General features: G+C 30.1%; 1 protein-coding gene and 4 long non-coding RNA genes across 5 annotated transcripts in view; 2 read left to right on the top strand and 3 right to left on the bottom strand.

Annotated features, from left to right (window-relative positions):
- Window positions 1–26: 26 nt before the first annotated feature.
- Window positions 27–21,975, bottom strand: part of LOC121124245 (uncharacterized) — a 105,840-nt gene continuing 83,891 nt past the window's right edge. The window contains exon 5 of the long non-coding RNA XR_011781855.1: window positions 27–302. This is a non-coding gene — a long non-coding RNA (uncharacterized lncRNA). The remainder of the gene's footprint in view (window positions 303–21,975) is intronic.
- On the top strand, window positions 3,017–13,184 carry LOC139906376 (uncharacterized). The gene is made up of 2 exons (XR_011781865.1): window positions 3,017–3,052; window positions 13,128–13,184. It is a non-coding gene; the product is annotated as an uncharacterized lncRNA (long non-coding RNA).
- Window positions 3,210–8,547, top strand: LOC121124665 (uncharacterized). Its single transcript, XR_011781823.1, has 3 exons — window positions 3,210–3,556; window positions 3,633–4,104; window positions 8,109–8,547. It is a non-coding gene; the product is annotated as an uncharacterized lncRNA (long non-coding RNA).
- LOC139906375 (uncharacterized) lies at window positions 13,612–14,914 on the bottom strand. Its single transcript, XR_011781864.1, has 3 exons — window positions 14,037–14,914; window positions 13,703–13,971; window positions 13,612–13,640 (listed from the first exon to the last, which is right to left on the bottom strand). It is a non-coding gene; the product is annotated as an uncharacterized lncRNA (long non-coding RNA).
- On the bottom strand, window positions 20,598–21,372 carry LOC121124175 (uncharacterized). Its single transcript, XM_040719300.2, has 3 exons — window positions 21,235–21,372; window positions 21,001–21,176; window positions 20,598–20,945 (listed from the first exon to the last, which is right to left on the bottom strand). Exons 1-3 carry the CDS (start codon window positions 21,294–21,296, stop codon window positions 20,671–20,673), a joined length of 513 nt encoding a protein of 170 aa, XP_040575234.1. The 5' UTR covers window positions 21,297–21,372; the 3' UTR covers window positions 20,598–20,670.

Raw genomic sequence — 21,975 nt, 5'->3', positions numbered from 1 at the left:
CCTAATGAAGGAAGGGTTTTGGATGCCCATTTTCCCTTCAAGAATATCATTAAAGCAGTTGTGTAATCTAACTATAATTCACATTTTCTCTATTTATTTGATAATATTCTAGAAAGATGTGCAATTTTCAAATAAAAAACGCAATATGAGCAATTTCTCCAAATTGCTTTAAAATGAGCAATTTTTTGAGCAATTGAGAGATTGCAAACAAATCCTCAGTCTATTGATGAGCGTTGCGTGAGTCATGAGTGAATATAATTCTAAAAACTTTGGATATTATATGCTTTGAACCTCAACAACACCTAGAAATAAATAGGTTCTGTGATTGAAAAAATATAATATTCGTAGCAGTGAAAAAACAATGAATATATTTTCTCTTTACAAACATACACACTTTATATCACAAAAACTCTTCATTTTGACTGAGAGAGTTATTAAGGTTTTTAATAATTACCATAAGTAAATAAATGAGTAATAAATTGTCAATCTACGAATTCATTTACACGTTGGATAGATATGTGACAAACCTGGTTAAGGTATTCATGAATTTCAATACATACAACATACAAATATTCTTAAGTCAAATTGACGTTTATATTGTATATTTATTGTTATTGTATTTATTGTATATGTGTTATTATATTTTCATGGAGTAAACCATTCTCGAGAATTGAAGGAAAATATATTGAGACATCATACTTCCTTCTTGGATAAATATTATCTAAAGTCTCAGGAAAAAGGTTTTACTCGGCAAAGCTAAAGTGTTGTTTCTCACTTTAAACAAACAATATAAGCTTGAGTTTAAATTTTGAAATAGTTTATTTTTGTAGGGTTTTATTGAAAATGGCATAATCTACCTATTTACATTATGCATACCTATGTATTGCTTGATTAAATCAATTGTATAACGTGTATTTCTATTCTACTCAATCATTTATAAGATTTTTTTACATGAGATATAAGTTTAATTCTGTAAAATGTAATGGACTTACATACAAATTATCAAACTTGCTTTACAATCAACTTTATGATTACTTGTTTTGGTTAGTACAAGTACTTGGTTGGATCTATATATATATATATATATTAGTATATTGTACATAGCTATATATGCCATGGCCCATTGGTATATACTAAATCATATATTTATATAAATCTGATATCCTTTAAAAATATCTAATATAATATCCATTTTGATATAATGAATATAAATATTACAGAATAACTAGTGAAAAAAAATTGAAATTATATTTTGTAGAAAAGGAAATTAAATGAAAAAAATCAATAAAAATTAAATTAAATCTTCAGTTGTTAAGAGGAAGTCAAGCTCTTTGGATCATTTTCCTCTGAATGGAGGGTGTGCTTCTGAAGACTTTTTCTTCAGGATTCTCTCTTTAGAGAGGTCTCTTAATAGACTCAAGTTCAATATAAGTAATTTTTTATTGGGCCTTCCTCAACTCCACTTTGTGAGTGAAGGAAGTGAGCTCCATATTAAACTTTTGGTTAATTTAGTTTATTTTCTGAAGTTTTATTTCTCCTTGGCCCTTCTATTTGGGGATTTGGATCTGGAGAGTGAGACACCTTCTTAATAGTAACTCAACAACAAAGTTATAAAAGCTACGGCGTTGTGTTTGGGGTTCACAACTCAATACGTCCCCGTTGTATAAGAAAACTGTTATTTTGCGTGTTCTCATTCGAAGGCTTTAACTCTCTAGAATATGATTCGGCTCAAGAAGTTTTCCTTTTTTTTTCATAATAAACCTAATAAGAGAAGGAGAAATCTGTATAGTTTCAAGTAAAACTTTTCAATGATGTTAGCAAATTTAATTAATGACTTCAAGTGATGATAGGATCTGAAGTCATTTGTGTTTCTAAAGAAGTCTTTATTAATAATTTTATTGACATGAATACAAGATCCAAACTCTAAACTTTAAAATGAGTAATTTTCACATTTTATGATTAATATGCTTAAGTATTTATCCCTTATCCTCTCATGAAAATATGTCCTTGAATTTCTTAGAAGGTTTTTATAACTTCGACAGACATGTTCGAGAAAAAATGATATAGATACTAATTTTTTTTAACTCCTCTGCCTTGACTCCAATTATATTATAAAATATTTATAGACCTATTAATTTATCAATATATGATGTAATGTCGAATATATGAGAAGGAAGTTTGGTTTTGTTACAAAAGTATAAAGAGAGCAGAAATATCTATCTATTCAAAAAATATATTATCCAATCTCTAATTGTTCGGTATTTGAATGTAATGTTAAGTAAAAAAAGACTTGATCAATGATAACTATTTAAAAGCAAAAATTATTTTTTCAAGTTTTAATGAACTTTAGCAAAAAGGGATCAATTGAGAGCAGGATAGCCATGAAATGAGTTTGTTATTTAATGTTCCAATTTGCGTTGGAGTGAAATCAATGATAATCTCCTAGTAATAGGTCAAGGGTGCATGTATCCACCGTTTTATTACCGTTTTTAAATCCAAAGAATGATTTGATAGAAAATGAAATTCCTATAAAATAGAGCCCACCCTGAATCCATGTACTTTTGCACATAAAAACTTTTTTTTAAATGGACAAATTATAATATAAATATTTGTATTTCAAACATATTTCTAAGAAACAAACAAAAACCAAAAATAGTGATATATAATTAAAATTGAAAATAGGTGCTTTTTATTCATGGCCTCAAGAAGAAGATATTCATAAAGTTTAAAAATATCTCATTTAATAATTGAAAGTCATAACTTGTAACATAAAAATGCTCTTTATCTTACACAATTTGAAAGAAGGCTTGTAAATGTAGCCACTGCATGAGAGTCTGCAGGCGTTTTCCAAGATAGATTGGATGACAGTTATCCATTAATATTAATGCCTTGTCAGCCTACAAATTTACTATTAGTCAAATAATATGAAATATTCTTCCATTAATGTTGCATTAATAATGTAATTCATTCATTGGGGATGAAAATAATGTTTATTTTTATGAACTAGGTACGTTTAATTCCCATGAAGTTATAATTATGGCTGATGAGTGAGGTTTTTAGGAAATTATTTTTCCAAATTTGTACAAAAACTTTGTAATTGAGGTTTGTAACGGGATTCAACTTCCTATTACTAATTACAATATTAATACGTACATTTAAAGAGAATAAAAAGGAATGAGCAGTCATGTATATTGATCAATAATTTTTCATTGGTTTATAATAGAATATTTGCATTATATTCAATACGTGCACAGTTCATTAAAATAGCCAATAAGTTTAAATAAATATAAAACAAAATTGTTCATTTGATTCGTTTACTTATTTAAATTCATACAGTTGATATTATATTCCATTGGTATTTATATTATCAATTATCATAATAGTGATGTGTTGTGGCTTTAATTACAACAATATGTCTAAAACCCACAAAATTGCTTGAGGTTCTATTTCTCGAAGAATGTTTTCCTTTCGAAAGGACAAGGATCGGGGAAAGTTGTAAATTAGCGCTGTTAGACGTCCCAAGTGGACTTCAACGGATAATTCAAGAATTTGCGACGTAAGAATTCATGTTAAATAATAAATATTTTGATAACAAACATTTGTATTTTATTATGTATAATTTTACAATTTAGGCCCGATCTGTCGATTTCGTCGTCGATCTGTAGAAGGACGATGGCTATTGACTAACAATGCAGTTCTAACTCTTTTGACTACAAGAACAAAATTGGAAACCCCAACAAATAGAAATAGAGTAAGGGAAAACCTTGATAAAAATAGATCTAACATCACTTTATAACATTCTTAGACCAAGAATTGTTATATTCACGTGAAACAAACGTTTTTATAGATCAACCATATGAGCAGTTTGATGAATTGATGGTTCAAAAAATCGTTGACGTTACAATACCAGGAAATGATCAAAATCCCTCGGAATCCTGCACAATTCATATGTTCAACGCATGGATTGAAATCATTTAAAAAAAAATCAAATAAGCATAAGTTTAGGGATCTCAACAATATAATTTCCAATTCAATATAAAATCCGTACATTGGGAGTCTAAATTTGATTGATTTATAAAACTTTGATGCCATAGATAAATCTATGTTAGTCTAGTAATCTTATTAATGATTATATTTCTCAAAATATCATAATTACTTTTTCAAGAAAACTCAATATAAACTAATATGTTTCTTTATATATGCTATGTGCAGGGTTGATCTTATCTAATGGTACACATTTTATTTTTTTCGTGAGGACATTAATTTAACAAAATCATTTGGAAATAGTGTTTGGCACAAATTTTATTCCAGAATGGAGCCCTCAGCTCTAGTGATTGCCTCAATAAGAGGCCTTAATCCTTTGTAGACCTTGACTATGTAGTCGAACTCGAGTTCAGGCCCACTCTTTTTTGATGGAAGCTTCACATACCCTCTCCCATGGAGACGCCTAGATAGAGTAGTCCAAGATGCTCACGTCTGAGGAGAAGGTAGCTACTCTTGAGGTCCCAAAAGTCAGTAAAATTATCTCACAGGAACACTTGGGTTTTAGCGACCCGATGACACGGAGCTCTGTCTTGAGTGAAAATATGCCCTCAAAATTTTCTCTTGTTAAGGTAGCACTTTCTTATCCAGAAGTTTGATGTAAGTATCTGGATTTACCGTCTCTATCCTCTTTGAATAAAAATCTTCCTGATATATATGATCAAGATGTTTTTTACTAAAAAATAAATATAAAATGATATACCCATAATGAAACAGATACACTTACAAATATGAAAAAGTCCCTAATGTCTATAAAAGATAAAACTATTTTTTACTCATTATTCAAATTATAACAAGGTTTTTTACACGCAATGTTTCAAGTTTATTATCACGCAGCCTTTGATATTTCATCATTCCCTCCCTGATATTGTATTATAATTATACAATATAATATCTATTTTCACGAACTGGGTTCATAGATTATCCCTTTTTGCTTGTTCTGGACGATTGTCTTGGTTCAGTAAATGTTGATTTTTTTCAATTTTCTTTGATTCCTTGTTCATCTACAACAATATCTTCATTTTCGTTATTCAGAATCCTTAATGGATCATCAAATGGACAGTGGAACGTCTATTCCTTTTAGTCAATCTATTAGATCCATCTACCTCCACTGTGTATTGGTCATCATCCCTGACTTCCATTATAATCCAACTTCTATACCTTCTTCCATCATTAATTACTCTTACCTTTAACCCATAAATGTTGATAACTATGTACTTCAAAATTTGAGTTAGTTGTTATTTTGTTTGTCTCGTAGTTGTAATAAAATACATTTAAAAAAATAAAATTTCAAAAGTTACTAAAGAAATACTGCCCAAGCACGTACCTATTTTCCCACTCCATAATAAGATAACAAAAATTGAATTGACTACATAATAATGAATTTAAAAAAAAAAAAATACATCTTCTATATTATGTTATAAATTAACATTTACTCTTTTGTATGATAACGTTCCGTTCATTCTGGGTGTAAAGGAACTTTGTGCCTCTTATATATGATGTATGCAACCTTTACATTCTTTCCATCTACGTCTAGTATACTTCATCTTGCAGTCCAGTGCTTTCAGCATTGCAATAACTAAATTTAAAATAAAATTTGAAGGCTCAGATAATTGTTCTTTCGTCTGCTCCACCCAAACGGCCTTCACGAAGAGTTTTAGTGCAAGCAATTTTCATTTGTCCGAGATCTTTCAGCAAAAGAACAGTTCCAAAGTAATTGTGACGATGACATGATGCCCTTAACTTATTCCAGTCTTATTCACCATTTCCGATACAATATTTGGACCGTGGCCAGGTCTGTTTCTCGCTGGAGTTTCATGTAGTTGTAATTCAATTTCATTTGATTCATATCCAACTGTTTTTTAAAAATAGATACTGCTGCCGAAATGGATGTATTACTAATGACACTACTAGCCCATTCTATAGATTCAATAATTTGTATAAACTCTTTTCTTATCTACATCCGAAATTGTGATGATCCTTTGAATATTTATGGATTGTGTATACACGTCAGTATCACAATAAGAATGACACTTCCTCAAAAATTAACACTCATTCGCCTTCCTTACCTTAGACCTAAACTAAAATAACTTAATGAACTCCTACAAGAAATTGCTTCAAAGTGAATAAATATATCATAGTGTAACGAAAAATATTAAATTTTAAATAATAACATATTGTTTAAGATAAATATAGCTTTTCCTTTAAAAATAAAACCAAAATAAAGTACAGGAACATGAATAAACAGGATATATTTATCAAATAATAAAGAAATTATTAATCATCTTATCTAAATAATAATAAAAAGATATTAATAACTATATTAAAATCAAACTATAATTTTTAATTTAACATAAACTGAATTTAATAATGACAAATTAATCAATTCTTAGTCACTAAATAGTAAAGGACCTAAACATTTTTTCATAATTAGAAGCTTTATGAATACAGAAATACAAATCTATTAGTTATTTAGGAGTCCAATTGGACAAATGGTTTCAAAATTAATACACTTCTCGACCCATAATTATGCTCTAAAAAATTATAAAAGTTATTTTAAAATATAAATATATAACCCTAATCATTTAGGAAGAATATTGAACTATTTCAATAGATGAGTATCCACACTCTTGCGGTGTATTTCTATATCTTAATAATCTATCTTTGAATTCATTTAACCAATTTAATTGGTGAAAATTTTGACCCTGTAATTACTTCCCTGTCTAATCCAGCGTTTCTCAAAGAGCAAGGATAGAGTTTTAAGTTCATGGATCGTTTTCTAAAAAGAAAAATCTCACAAGAACTAGATATGATTGACTGTGAAATGGAGTCTCAGAATACTTCATGCGATCCTTCAGCCACCTGCTCTGAGTCATCACCAAAGATTGCTTGGGTGACTATTATTAAGGCTAAAAAGATAACATAAAATTAAAATTAGTTATATATAACACTTGATTGCCTAAAGATTTGATACACTCTTGAAATGTGTCATAACAAAAAAAAAAGTTTGAGGAACAATGCTCTAATAATTAGAAACTGAACTTCTCAATTCACTGACGATTCCTTCAAATCCCTTATTCCCCACCACCATAAATATACATTTTAATAACTATAATTCTGGAAAAATATCAATTTTTTACTACAATAATTGAAATTATATAACCTATTGCTCTGGACAGACACCTTTTAAGATCTCACGAAGTGTTTGAGAGGTTTGGTGTAAATGGAACGTTTATCGCGAATGGAAAACAACACATCTAATGTAAAAACTCTATTACATGTGGTTTTGAGATTGAAAGAATGTCCAAATAGTGATTAATGTAAATGATTTTTTTCACTGTACAACTAAAGAGCATGCGGGATATGCCCTAATATTCAAGAAATTATTACGGAACCTTTCCCATGTCAATCTTTATTTTTTGCCGTTGCCCGAAATCAAACAAAATCGAAGAAATGGTTTTCTTCATATTAATCCATTGATATTATCAGGCTATCAAAGGACAATGTGGCTTATATTTCAGGCCCACGAAATATGGAGACTACTTTCTTATGAATGTTGAATTGATTTATTTACATAAAAAATTATATTTTTATAGGCTATTTTTGAATTTACCTTACATGGAATATTTTTTTTAAGCTTCATGCAATAAAAAATAAATTTATTTTCTAGTAAAATTCTAAATATTTTTATATATTCGTATTTGAAACTGAGTTGTTGTATTGATGTTATGAAGTCTCACCCTAGCATCTTAAAGTTAGACAAAGAGGCCTTTTAGATGTCATAAAATCACTTGTAGTAATACAGAAGATAAAATGTGGGAAACATTTTTGTGTCCAACCTTTTATAAGCAATATTTAAAGATATTTAGTCTCTGTGTCATTGTTCAATAATAAATAATTTATTTGAATACATAATTAATTAATTTATATAATAATTCATTATATAGTTATGATATTTTTAACAATTTCATGCAATTCTTGCTTGATCTAATATTATTTATTATACAATTTTATCTCAGACACTTGTATTTTAATCCTAACTTGGCAGAGTTTCTTTATTATTTTAGATTGGATGTTATGGTAATTGGGTGTATCGATATCCTTCCATTGTGCACCTTTCATATCAAAGCATCATAAATGTGGATTCATACTTGGCGGTGACAAAGTAATATCCAATAGAATATATTAATGCAACAATAGAATTAGGTTCAAGCGCAGCATCAGAAGATGAATCCGATGAAGAGCTCATTAAAGAGGAGCCAGTGAAGCCCCCATTCAGCAAGGAAGTGATAGAGATGGCATCAAGGATATTGCTGCTGCCAATGACTCATGTAATATCCCTGAGGATCAAAGGGGTGACTTCATCAAGGTATGATACCCAGGCATCCCCTCATTATAAACCAAAAGTTTCAATCTAAGCAAACCAGTATAGGCTCTTATATTTCTACTTGACTTAGAAAATGATTAATAGTTTAACATGGCTAATTTATGGCACCTATAATTTATAAGCACTTATGTATTTCTTTATTAAATAAAATGAAATGTAAAACAAATCGGTACATTTATTTGCCAAAATAAATTTGGTTTCGCAACCTTGAATTCTCGCAAATATGATTCTGTTAGAGAGAATACTTACTGTATATAAAAAGCTATAATCATGTTTAATATATTGTATATGAATGTACAACGACATCTTCTTATCATGGTCTTTATTCAACTGTACATCCTTTATTGTACATAAGAAAGGTTACATGAAATACTAATACATAAGAGCATCTTGAATGGGATTTAAATGTAGGTACATTCAACATTTTTATTTATTTACAACAGAGCCCAATTACATATCTGGAAATAAAATATAACCTTTATTCCTGCTGTTTATGTGAAAGATTGATACCAATTTTAGAAGAAAAAAAACCTTTTGGTCGAAGTTGATCAATCATTATCATACCCTGATCTATATGTTACCCTTATGAAAAATATATTGCAATTAATAAGTATTGACTAACCATGATTAATATTTAAATCAACCTCACAAGGTATTACATAAATTGTTTTCCAAACCTTTGAAATAGACCTTACGGGAACTATTTTGATACGTCACAGAGGAGACAATTTAAGAGGAAATTTGATAAATCAATAAATATAAATAGTGGACACCTGATGGACTTTTATAGGTTGCCAAAGCACAAATACGCCTAGTACCTCTAGAAGAAGCTATTATTCTCAGCATAATATTAGTTAATACCAAGGTTAATAGGAATACAAGGTTAAACAATCGTGTAATTGGGCTTGTTAGAATTTTCACTCTGGTGTATTGTACCGAGAGGCTCTACAATATAGGATAATTTTGACAAAACACCCAACCTCTCATAAGTCTATGACGTCACTTTTGGTAGAATTTTCAATTTAATGAATCGTTCCGACTGTTTTATAATTATACAGATAATTTGTTTTTAATAATACAGAAAGAAATAAAGAATTAGCAAAAAAAATTTGTAGAGATTTATCGATACTTACCTCTTTCAGAATCCCAAGAAGAAGCTATCCTGGGGAAGATTCTTAGATGTTCCTACTTTGTGAAGAACAGAATGAGAATTAAATATTCATACTCCTATTCATTGCATATGACTTATGAGTTAATTACAATTTCCTATCGTTTGTTGATGTACTTTTGTTTTAAAATTAATATGAGATCGATAAACTAACATGTCCTATATATAAGTGTGGGAACAGGGAAGGAATTAATGCAACTGGCTTCTAGGATGTGGGTTTTCTGAAATTTGCTTAGTATTCCCTTGAATTTCCATAGATTGTATACGGTAATAACATGATTTTAATCAATATTAGTGTCTGAAAATAATCAAACTAGGCATTAAAGGGATACATTGGTGGTAGACAGTAAGGCTTTAAGTCCTTTTATTTCAGGGTCCCATTTTGACGTCCAAATACATTGCAATAGATCACTACTTTCCTTAATATTCATGAAAAAGAGCTTTTCATTATTAGAAAAATGGTTTTTTTTTTTAAATTTAGGCCTCCAAAATAGCTGACCTTAACAATGTTGTTCTCCTCCAAATCATTCTTCCAATTGTCAGGATTGCCATGTTGATTTTCCGTTTCTTTTTTAATACCATGTTCAAATTATACACAATTTTCATCTCTACGTATATGTTCTATGATATCCATAACTTTTCCTCATGGAGTAAACCATTCTCAAGAATTGAAGGAAAATATATTGAGACATCATACTTCCTTCTTGGATAAATATTATCTAAAGTCTCAGGAAAAAGGTTTTACTCAGCAAAGCTAAAGTGTTGTTTCTCACTTTAAACAAACAATATAAGATTGGATTTAAATTTTGAAATAGTTTATTTTTGTAGGGTTTTATTGAAAATGGCATAATCTACCTATTTACATTATGCATACCTATGTATTGCTTGATTAAATCAATTGTATAACGTGTATTTCTATTCTACTCAATCATTTATAAGATTTTTTTTTTTTTACATGAGATATAAGTTTAGTTCTGAAAATGTAATGGACTTACATACAAATTATCAAACTTGCTTTACAATCAACTTTATGATTACTTGTTTTGGTTAGTACAAGTACTTGGTTGGATCTATATATATATATATATTTTAGTACATTGTACATAGCTATATATGCCATGGCTCATTGGTATATACTAAATCATATATTTATATAAATCTGATATCCTTTAAAAATATCTAATATAATATCCATTTTGATATAATGAGTATAAATATTATAGAATAACTAGTGAAAAAAAAATTAAAATTATATTTTGTAGAAAAGGAAATTAAATGAAAAAAATCAATAAAAATTAAATTAAATCTTCAGTTGTTAAGAGGAAGTCAAGCTCTTTGGATCATTTTCCTCTGAATGGAGGGTGTGCTTCTGAAGACTTTTTCTTCAGGATTCTCTCTTTAGAGAGGTCTCTTAATAGACTCAAGTTCAATATAAGTAATTTTTTATTGGGCCTTCCTCAACTCCACTTTGTGAGTGAAGGAAGTGAGCTCCATATTAAATTTTTGGTGAATTTAGTTTATTTTCTACAGTTTTATTTTCCTTGGCCCTTCTATTTGGGGATTTGGATCTGGAGAGTGAGACACCTTCTTAATAGTGACTCAACAACAAAGTTATAAAAGCTACGGCGTTGTGTTTGGGGTTCACAACTCAATACGTCCCCCGTTGTATAAGAAAACTGTTATTTTGCGTGTTCTCATTCGAAGGCTTTAACTCTCTAGAATATGATTCAGCTCAAGAAGTTTTCCTTTTTTTTCATAATAAACCTAATAAGAGAAGGAGAAATCTGTATAGTTTCAAGTAAAACTTTTCAATTATGTCAGCAAATTTAATTAATGACTTCAAGTGATGATAGGATCTGAAGTCATTTGCGTTTCTAAAGAAGTCTTTATTAATAATTTTATTGACATGAATACAAGATCCAAACTCTAAACTTTAAAATGAGTAATTTTCACATTTTATGATTAATATGCTTAAGTATTTATCCCTTATCCTCTCATGAAAATATGTCCTTGAATTTCTTAGAAGGTTTTTTATAACTTCGACTGACCTGTTCGAGAAAAAATGATATAGATACTAATTTTTTTTAACTCCTCTGCCTTGACTTTAATTATATTATAATATATATATAGACCTATTAATTTATCAATATATGATGTAATGTAGAATATATGAGAAGGAAGTTTGGTTTTGTTACAAAAGTATAAAGAGAGCAGAAATATCTATTTACTCTAAAAATATATTATCCAATCTCTAATTGTTCGGTATTTGAATGTATTGTTAAGTAAAATACTTGATCAATGATAACTATTTAAAAGCAAAAATTGCATTGAAATATTATGAACTACTCCAAAATACATACATAAGTGATTACTCCAGAATTTTTTTTACACGACACCATTACATTAACAAAATAATGAGATGCATTTATTAAACTTAACTAGCTTGCATCCATTCGTGTACAAAAATTCAAGATAAAAAGTTTTGCATCCATTGGTTAAATCAGTAAGAAATCTTGAAATCAAGATAATTTTAAATCAGTAGAAATAATGAAATATAATTTTAAGTAGGATAGATCTATTCAATCTTGAGAGTTCAAAGAAAATGTAATTTCGTCTACATCAGTAATGTAGAATAATGGGGGTAGGTGGGGTATAGGTTCATCTCAACCTATCTATTTATTCAAACAACTTTTTGGTGAAACAAAAAGTTTGAATGAGTTTTAGCAAAAAGGGATCAATTGAGAGCAGGATAGCCATGAAATGAGTTTGTTATTTAATGTTCCAATTTGCGTTGGAGTGAAATCAATGATAATCTCCTAGTAATAGGTCAACAGTGCATGTATCCACCGATTTATTACCATTTTTAAATCCAAAGAATGATTTGATAGAAAATGAAATTCCTATTAAATAGAGCCCACCCTGAATCCATGTACTTTTGCCACATAACAAACTTTTTTTTAAATGGACAAATTATAATATAAATATTTGTATTTCAAACATATTTCTAAGAAAGAAACCAAAACCAAAAATAGTGGTATATAATTAAAATTGAAAATAGGTGCTTTTTACTCATGGCCTCAAGAAGAAGATATTCATAAAGTTTAAAAATATCTCATTTAATAATTGAAAGTCATACCTTTTTAACATAAAAATGCTCTTTATCGTACACAATTTGAAAGAAGGCTTGTAAATGTAGCCACTGCATGAGAGTCTGCAGGCGTTTTCCAAGATAGATTGGATGACAGTTATCCATTTATATTAATGCCTTGTCAGCCTACAAATTTACTATTAGTCAAATAATATGAAATATTCTTCCATTAATGTTGCATTAATAATGTAATTCATTCATTGGGATAACTATATTTGGTTCCGAAATAAGACGAATTGTAAACCTCATTGAGACTGTATCGATTTTCTATATTCCCATAGGAAAAAAAAGGATGAAAATAATGTTTATTTTTATGAACTAGGTACGTTTAATTCCCATGAAGTTATAATTATGGCTGATGAGTGAGGCGGGAGTCTGCAGAGTCATATGTATTTACTCAAGGAGTAGGTTTGAAGCACAGATGATATGTATATTTGTCTATGATTGGGAGATACAAATTTTAAAATAGCTGCAGATTAGGAAGGCAGGATCCAACCTGAAAAAACTATTGAAATAATAATTTCGAAATTAAATTTGAATTCTCAGTCTTTGTTATAATAAATAAATATAAACAATTTCATTATAACTATGCACATCTAAAAATAAATTATTCTTAATTAATAGTTTCAGTTTGGAATAATATATTGTGATCTTGGCTCTGAATCCAAACATTTATATTATACGACTCCAATCCATTTGACTCATTGCACAAATACACTCGACTCTTCTGACTTTATGAATTAATGGCATTAGTATCCAAAGATTAATCGAAGAATAATATTTGATATGAATTAATTATTTGTATGAAACTTACTGTATAATGATTTGGTACAAACAGGAACTGAAGTTGATACTTAATTTTTTAATAATATTCTGAACATTTAAGTTAGAAAAACCTTTAATAAATAATTTACTTTGATTTGAATTGTATTCATTTTTCGGATTTGAAATATGATACCGAAATGGAAGAGTTGCTTAAAAAAGCAAAGCACGTGATGTTGATATAAAATTACAACCACTAACAATTGTACAAAGTTCATATGAGTTCACCAAGTTGAATTTATCATGAAAAATGATGTTTTTTATCACAACATGTTGCGTGATTGGAGCTTGAACTCCTCCCAATAGTATGAGAACCCATTAGCTATGACTTGTAAATGTAGCCACTACATGGGAGTCTGCAGACGTTCTCCAAGATACATTGGTTTACATTAATGCCTTGTCAGCCTACAAGAAAGGAAAAAAGGTCAATAGCATTAAAAAGACACTTCCTAGACTAATGCGAGATTTACATGGTCCTATTATAAATATGTTTGTGTCTCGTCAAGACGCAATAGATTCTTAGATGTTCCTACTTTGTGAAGAACAGTGAAATGGGAGATAATTAAATATTCATACTCCTATTCATTGCATATGACTTATGAGTTCAACTCATTACAATTTCCTATCGTTTGTTGATGTACTTTTAAAATTAATAATGAGATACAACGCCACCTATAGACTATACATCTGACGTCCTATATATAAGTGTTGGAACAGGGAAGGAATCACCGCTCAACTTGCAACTGGCTTCTAGGATGTGGGTTTTCCGAGGATTTGCTTCAAGTATTCCCTTGAATTTCCATAGATTGTATATCGATAAAATAACATGATTTTAATCAATATTAGTGTCTGAAAATAATAAAACTAGGCATTAAAGGGATACATAGGTGGTAGACAGTAAGGCTTTAAGTCCTTTTATTTCAGGGTCCCATTTTGACGTCCAAATACATTGCAATAGATCACTCCTTTCCTTAATATTCATGAAAAAGAGCTTTTCATTATTAGAAAAATAGTTGTTTTTTTAAATTTAGGCCTCCAAAATAGCTGACCTTAACAGTGTTGTTCTCCTCCAAACCATTGTTCAAATTGTACGCTGTGGATTACAAGAATCGTTTTTGAGATGAGGGGATGCACCTTTTTTTCAATTTCCCGAGAGACAAATTCCTTGAAGGCAATGGGTCCTAAAAATTAAATGAAATCTTCGAAACTATAACATAATTCTCAATTTTGTTCTAAACCAGTGTAGTGTTAATATAGTCGGGCTGAAGTCCCACCTGTACTGAAATACAGCTACTAAGAAATGATATCAAGTGTAGTATTAGGACTACTTTATTCTTTTTGTCAACTATACATTCTATTCATGGAAAGTCTCGTATTTTATTAACATTTAATCTCCTTTTTTGATATACCTACAAAGCAACAAAAAACAAAAATAGACTAAAACATATGTTATACAATGAGTACGGAAAAAGTAATGGCTAAACACTTTGCAGTAAAATCCGTCTTCATAATATCATACTTCAAATACACTAAATAGACTTAAAATTATCTTAAATAAATCGTACATCTACATGTTCGAATCCATGGAGGTTACTTAAGGGTTTAGCCGAAGAAACTATAAATTATACATCACAAACTCCACCTTATAAAAGAAAATGGTGATTGAGATCAGTTATTTCCGCGTTATATATTTACTGAGAGTAAGAGGCAAGCTGAGTTGACTTAAGAACAAAAGAACTTCAGAATTTCAATGAAGGAGCAGTGGATGGACGATGATAACTCTTTCTGTTCCTCCCTTGGCCCTTGAGTGGATTATTTTGTCCTTTTATGGAACTCACTAGTTTTTATAGCAGTATACGATTATTCTGTAACAGATTTGGAGGAATTTATGTATTTTTGGAACATAGAGGCAATGATTCACAATGTCAGAAGTCCCCATCACATACTTTGAAAGGGAAAGAGCATCTGCACAATGAACAACCCTTCCATTAAAGAAGATGAGATCCACCAAGTGAGGCTTTCGAATAAGAAGGTAATTTCGAGCAGAGACGAGATATGTTGGGCAAAAAATGAAGAGAGTATCCGAAGGCGTGTTCCTAGGATATCCAAATGGAAAAATATGAATATGAATTTTTTCAACACATCTATAAATTCATTCCTCATTAACAAATTTTTAATTTCAAGCTATAACTATTAATGATTAAGCTATCCCAACATGGTTACTCCCCCAAACAGTTTTCTATGAAGAAATGTTCGGTGTAGTTAATATGACCAATTATTCGATGCCGTAAACATGATCTAGGCTCACCCAAGCTATGCCCAAGTTCAACTACCTTATTGACAATAATGTTTCCCTACTAAAAATTTAAATTCTATTTGAAATATATTTATGGTTTATTTTAGAGGAAAGTTGAATCAATTAGGGTGCACATTTATTTTTTAATGTTGTTAATGGTTATGTTGTACAAATCCCAACAAAGATTGAAAATCAGTTGTGTATTTTTTCATTGAAAAAAAAATATATATGTATATATAATTAATAAGAAAAAAGTAAAATATAAATTCATTCCTCATTAACAAATTTTTAATTTCAAGCTATAACTATTAATGATTAAGATATCCCAACATGGTTAATTTCCCCCAAACAGTTTTCTATGAAGAAATGTTCGGTTTAGTTAATATGACCAATTATTCGATGCCGTAAACATGATCTAGGCTCACCCAAGCTATGCCCAAGTTCAACTACCTTATTGACAATAATGTTTCCCTACTAAAAATTTAAATTCTATTTGAAATATATTTATGGTTTATTTTAGAGGAAAGTTGAATCAATTAGGGTGCACATTTATTTTTTAATGTTGTTAATGGTTATGTTGTACAAATCCCAACAAAGATTGAAAATCAGTTGTGTATTTTTCATTGAAAAAAAAATATATATATGTATATATAATTAATAAGAAAAAAGTAAAATAATATTTAATATATATTCATTTACTTCGAGAAACTTGTGAATATCGCTCCATCAAAAGAAGGGTGGGGTTCCAAGATTCAAGTCCGGATGTACTCCACATTTTTTTATCTTGCCTGGTTGGAGGAGAACTGCTAAGAACTTGTGTCCAATTACCAGGGGTCTGCCAAAAGTCCTGATCTTAATCTAATCGATTTTTTTTGTCTGGGGCTAGCCTGAGGCATACTCTTATAAATGTCCCACACAACAAACGAAAGTTTGGTACCTGCCATTGATTGAGTAATTATCCCCCATGCCCAGGGACCTCTTTATTAATTTTTTTCATGCTTGAGATGCCGAATCGAGGCTCTGATTATGTCGAGTAAGGCTTAACACACAAGACCTACAATGACTTTGTTATATATTTGCAATAAATATAATATTAAAAATTATGAATATTATGTTTTCTTTTTGTAAATACAAAAGAGGGTGTATATTTTATCTTCGAGTCCTGTATAGTATTTTGACAGTAGCTCCACTTTTTAAGACTACGTGTATATTAAAATTGTTAGGTTGTGTGACTATGAGTCACCCTTATATTATTTGTCTTCATCACTGGATCCTTATCAAAATTACATGTCATTGAAGTCGAAGGAGTAAATATGAAAATGAAGCATAATTATTCCAGACAGATAATATTTTTTTCTCCTTCGTACCCAAAAAGTAGCAATAGGATTCAAACTGAACGTTTCTGTGATGTGTCTTATTTTTATACTGTTATTTTTATCATTTTTTAAAAATTCAATTTCAAGGAATAATAGTTCTACGTCATCAAAATATAATAACACATATACAATAAATACAATAACAATAAATATACAATATAAACGTCAATTTGACTTAAGAATATTTGTATGTTGTATGTATTGAAATTCATGAATACCTTAACCAGGTTTGTCACATATCTATCCAACGTGTAAATGAATTCGTAGATTGACAATTTATTACTCATTTATTTACTTATTGTAATTATTAAAAACCTTAATAACTCTCTCAGTCAAAATGAAGAGTTTTTGTGATATAAAGTGTGTATGTCTGTAAAGAGAAAATGATATTCATTGTTTTTTCACTGCTACGAATATTATATTTTTTCATTCACAGAACCTATTTATTTCTAGGTGTTGTTGAGGTTCAAAGCATATAATATCCAAAGTTTTTAGAATTATATTCACTCATGACTCACGCAACGCTCATCAATAGACTGAAGATTTGTTTGCAATCTCTCAATGGCTCAAAAAATTGCTCATTTTAAAGCAAAAAGACTTAGAAGACTCAGTTCTATTAATATAAAATTTACTTCCTGAAGTTTGGACGAGCCTAGTAGCCACCAAGCGATGTTGAAAGAATTGGAAGGTAATCTCGAACCAGGAGAGAGATTTCAGACCTATTTCTTTCACCCTTAGTGATCGCCACCAAAAATTATTTATGCTACTAGACACATGCCATTGTATAAAGTTAGTAAGGAATACATTTGTATTTCTCAAAGTTATTGTGGATAAAGACGGTAAAAGAGTTGAATGGGAGTACCTGAAAGAATTGGAAAAACTTCAAACGTCAGAAGGACTAAGGTTAATCCATTGAAATACCTAGTAAGGAATAAACACAGATTTATCATCTTCCATCCATAACTCTCTTAATGAAATGATCATGTCCATCCATAATGAATGCAACTCTGATTCTATTCTGTTATATGATTACATCTGTATTGTTATTGGGAACTTTTAAGTGATTATTTGTTTAAAAACAAATATTAATGGCCCTTTAAAAGGTATATTTTAGAATGTGAAGAGTATTAAATCAAGTAGCGAAACCAGAAGACAATTTACCTAGGTATATATCTTGATTTGAAAAAGACGACTCTATAACATCTTGACATCTTTAAAAGTGTCGCTGATATCAATATTTGGGAGCGCTTGTTTAACTCAAACTTTAGTGCACCTCTATTTTTTCTTTCTCTCTGGTCTGACTACAAATGGCGTTGCCCGGCTAACACAAAAATACTCCATGTATTTTGTTGTCGGCTGTTGATTCTCTCTTCTCTCTCTTGATACGTCATGGCTATGTCATAAATTATTCTTTTCAATAAATAAACGAAGTAATAATTTATACCATTGAGTTGTACTAATATCTGGAGGGGACTAAAGAACTGAAGGGAAAGAGTGGACACTCAGTGGAAGAAGAGCGTCTTTTTTCCTTCTTGTCGCTGATAGACTTACAAGTTTCAACTACCATAATATGCATCACTTCCATTTCTTTGAACCACGACTATGATTCATTAACGTTTAAGTAAAAAGTCCTTTCGAAATAGACTCATCGCCCCAAATCCAGGATTCCATTGTCCTTATATACTATAAAAAATACATTTGCCTTCTTTATTAATTATTTGATCACTATTTTTCTTGTTTCTTCTACATTTTAGCTATATAATTCATCTAATCGAGATACAACAGAAAAATTCGAACAGATAATAAAAAACAGAAAAATATGACGATTATCTCATCTAGTAATATCTCCTCCATACAAAAGTACCTGGACATTTAAACAGTTCAATATTGATGACATTAAGTGAGTTGCATGAGCCATGCATAAATACATATACTTTTGTGGACATTTTAAACCTGAAAACTTTGCATATTATAACCTTCAAACCTCAAAAACTCCTCTTGTCAAAATAAATAACTTCTGTAGCTTAAAATGTATCTAATTTTTGAGAGTGAAAATACAAAGGTGACTATAGATAAATGTGGGGTAACAAGGATCTTCTAAGGCAGTCTGATTGGCGTTAGCTGACTCAGCTGACGTAGTGACATAACTGTTGCGGCAGTTCAGATAATTTCAATGAACCGAAGTGCACTAATGGCATCACCTCAAGGTTCAAAGCGTGTCTGTACCATGGCCTGCTGCCCCAGTCCACGGGATGCCCAGTATTTTGTATTTCCTCAGAAAAATTTGATGCTCTAGCGTCTTTGGATCTCATTTGGGGAAGAAAAGATCCAATTAATATTAAGAATGCTAAGATTTGTGATAGCATTTTACATACAATGATTTTGAGCGGAATCTCCAGACTGAGCTTCTTGACTTAAAGGCCAAGAAGAAATTAAAAAGTGATGCAGTCCCCTCGCCCCATATTGCGTTTACTTCTCCCAGTTCAGATGAACCAAAATCCTCCAGAAATATTTGTAAGGTAAATTTCTAAAGGAAGGAGCTTGTTAAACAACTATTGGAAACAAGTAAGGTCTAGGAAACCAGTATGGACTCGGAAACAGAGACTGATAATGAAAGGCTCATGGAAATTTGTAGCAATATCATTGAGTACCAAGAAGAGCCTTTGATCAAGTTGCAAAGTACTCAGATTCACGTTTACAAATTCAAAAAAGGATTCCATTGTGCGGAAGCAAAATGGCCTATGTTTTAGGAATGCAAATGCAAATATATGCAAGAAGAACTTTCTTAGACGAAAATCTCAAAACTCAAAGAAGTTTAAACAAAATTTAATAAGGACCACCCTAGAAAAGAGCCACTCCGAAATCCAAGTAAGAAGAATTATAGATCCCTTAAAGAATTTCAATTGAGGATACTCAAAAGAGGATGTAACCACTGCTTTCATCTTATGAAGCATTATTTCTCGAGCCTTTGACTATTGGGGTTCCATTTGTTAAGATCAGTGTCTGGCTTATATTGCAGGATTTTTCGGTTAAAAAATTAAAATACCTGTATCCAAATCTAGAAAATGGAGAAAGTCATTTGACTTTGGATATTATGAAGAAACTTTAAATTTTGTCATTTTCAACTACATTGAAAAAAAAAAAGTACCTAAGGAAAAAACATTTACTCTCTTTTTCATTCCTAACAAAACGATCCTTTTGATAAAAAAAGTCTATGTATTTCCAGGGTTACCAGGTGGGGCTCACCAAAATATAGTGAAAACTGCTTTTAAAATTAAGAGACAACGTTTCATAAGACCATGAGTTCAAAAGCCTGATGAACTGCCGGGTGCTTCAGCTAGTAATTAATGTACAAGTAATTTATGATGCATACAAGTATTTATTGAAACTAAATATATCAATTGAAATTCATAATAAGGTAATAATTTATATTTATTCCTGTTTTTGGTACAGAGTGTAAAAGGTTGTCATCGATGCAGCATGTGTATGACTATAATTCATGTACCCTTCACTCGTAAAAACGCGTTGAGTGAAGAAAGCCAGAGCGCCTGTTGTTTTGTTATAAGTATTGAAACGCATTACATTATAATTTGTAGCATCTTTCAAAACCTCTCCATCAGATTCGAAACTAACTCCTAATAAGCTCACGTATGGCAATTTGGCTTGTTTCCTCCATGTTATGGATGTATTATAAGGAAGATTATTCTCTAAAAAATAAGCAATATTAACATAAAATATAAACAAGGAGTTTTGGAACATTACGTATTCCTGTAATTTTGTAACCCTCTTCAGTTAATTGAATACATTGCATCGTTATTGGACCTTTGCTATATTCAGTGGCAATGGCCTCGCTAACACCGTGCTGCTTTAAATACTCTACTGTACCACTTCGTTTTTCTATCATTTCAAGCCAAGATCCTTGAAACAAAAAGGATGGCCTATTTTGTTCGGAGATAAAATTTAATAATGATTTATTTAGCTAGTAATTCTACTTACTTGGAAACCTCAGAAGTGGTTACTCCAACCAAGACAAGAGCTACAATGATAAAACACTTCATGATGAACTCAAACACTGACTTAACTTAGCATTCTTCATTACTACATATATATAGTTTTTTTACAAGTGCAAAACAATATTCTATATTCTAATGACGTGGATAGTTTAAAGTATGAAATGTAATATTAAAAAACTACAAAAAAAATAGGACGTATCCATTCAATAGATCGTCAATTCTAGTCCTGAATGCCAACCTTAGACTTTATGGTGTGTTTCAAGTCCTTCCCCCTTACTGATTTTATGAGAATAATTTGATTTCTAGTTATTTTACTTAATACAATATAATGATATTATTTTTTAGAGCCTTATGCATCCTTATATCATAAAAATATGTTTCATCCGTATAAGATTATGATAGCTAAGGGATTTATCTTTTTGATGATACTCCTACTAAAAATTTTAGGATTAAGTATTCGCTGTTAATTAGTCAAAAACAATCTCTGACTATGTTTAACATTGTATATGAAATATTGAATAACACTTACTTAAGAAGTCTATCCTCACAGAGATACATAATTATTTTTTAGATAATAACTTTTGATTTGGCCATTTTGTTTATTATCATCTAAATTATCTCCAACTTTAATTCGTCTTTGTCATAATGTACAAAAGTGCTTAAATTGGATTCTGTAGAATAAATAACAAAGAGTAAAATAACCACATCTAAAGAATGAGAATGT

This window comes from Lepeophtheirus salmonis, chromosome 9 (assembly GCF_016086655.4).
Source record: "Lepeophtheirus salmonis chromosome 9, UVic_Lsal_1.4, whole genome shotgun sequence".
In the NCBI taxonomy this organism is placed as follows: domain Eukaryota; kingdom Metazoa; phylum Arthropoda; class Copepoda; order Siphonostomatoida; family Caligidae; genus Lepeophtheirus; species Lepeophtheirus salmonis.
The sequence above is the reverse complement of the archived record's forward strand: the minus strand, read 5'-3'. Positions and strand labels throughout refer to the sequence as shown.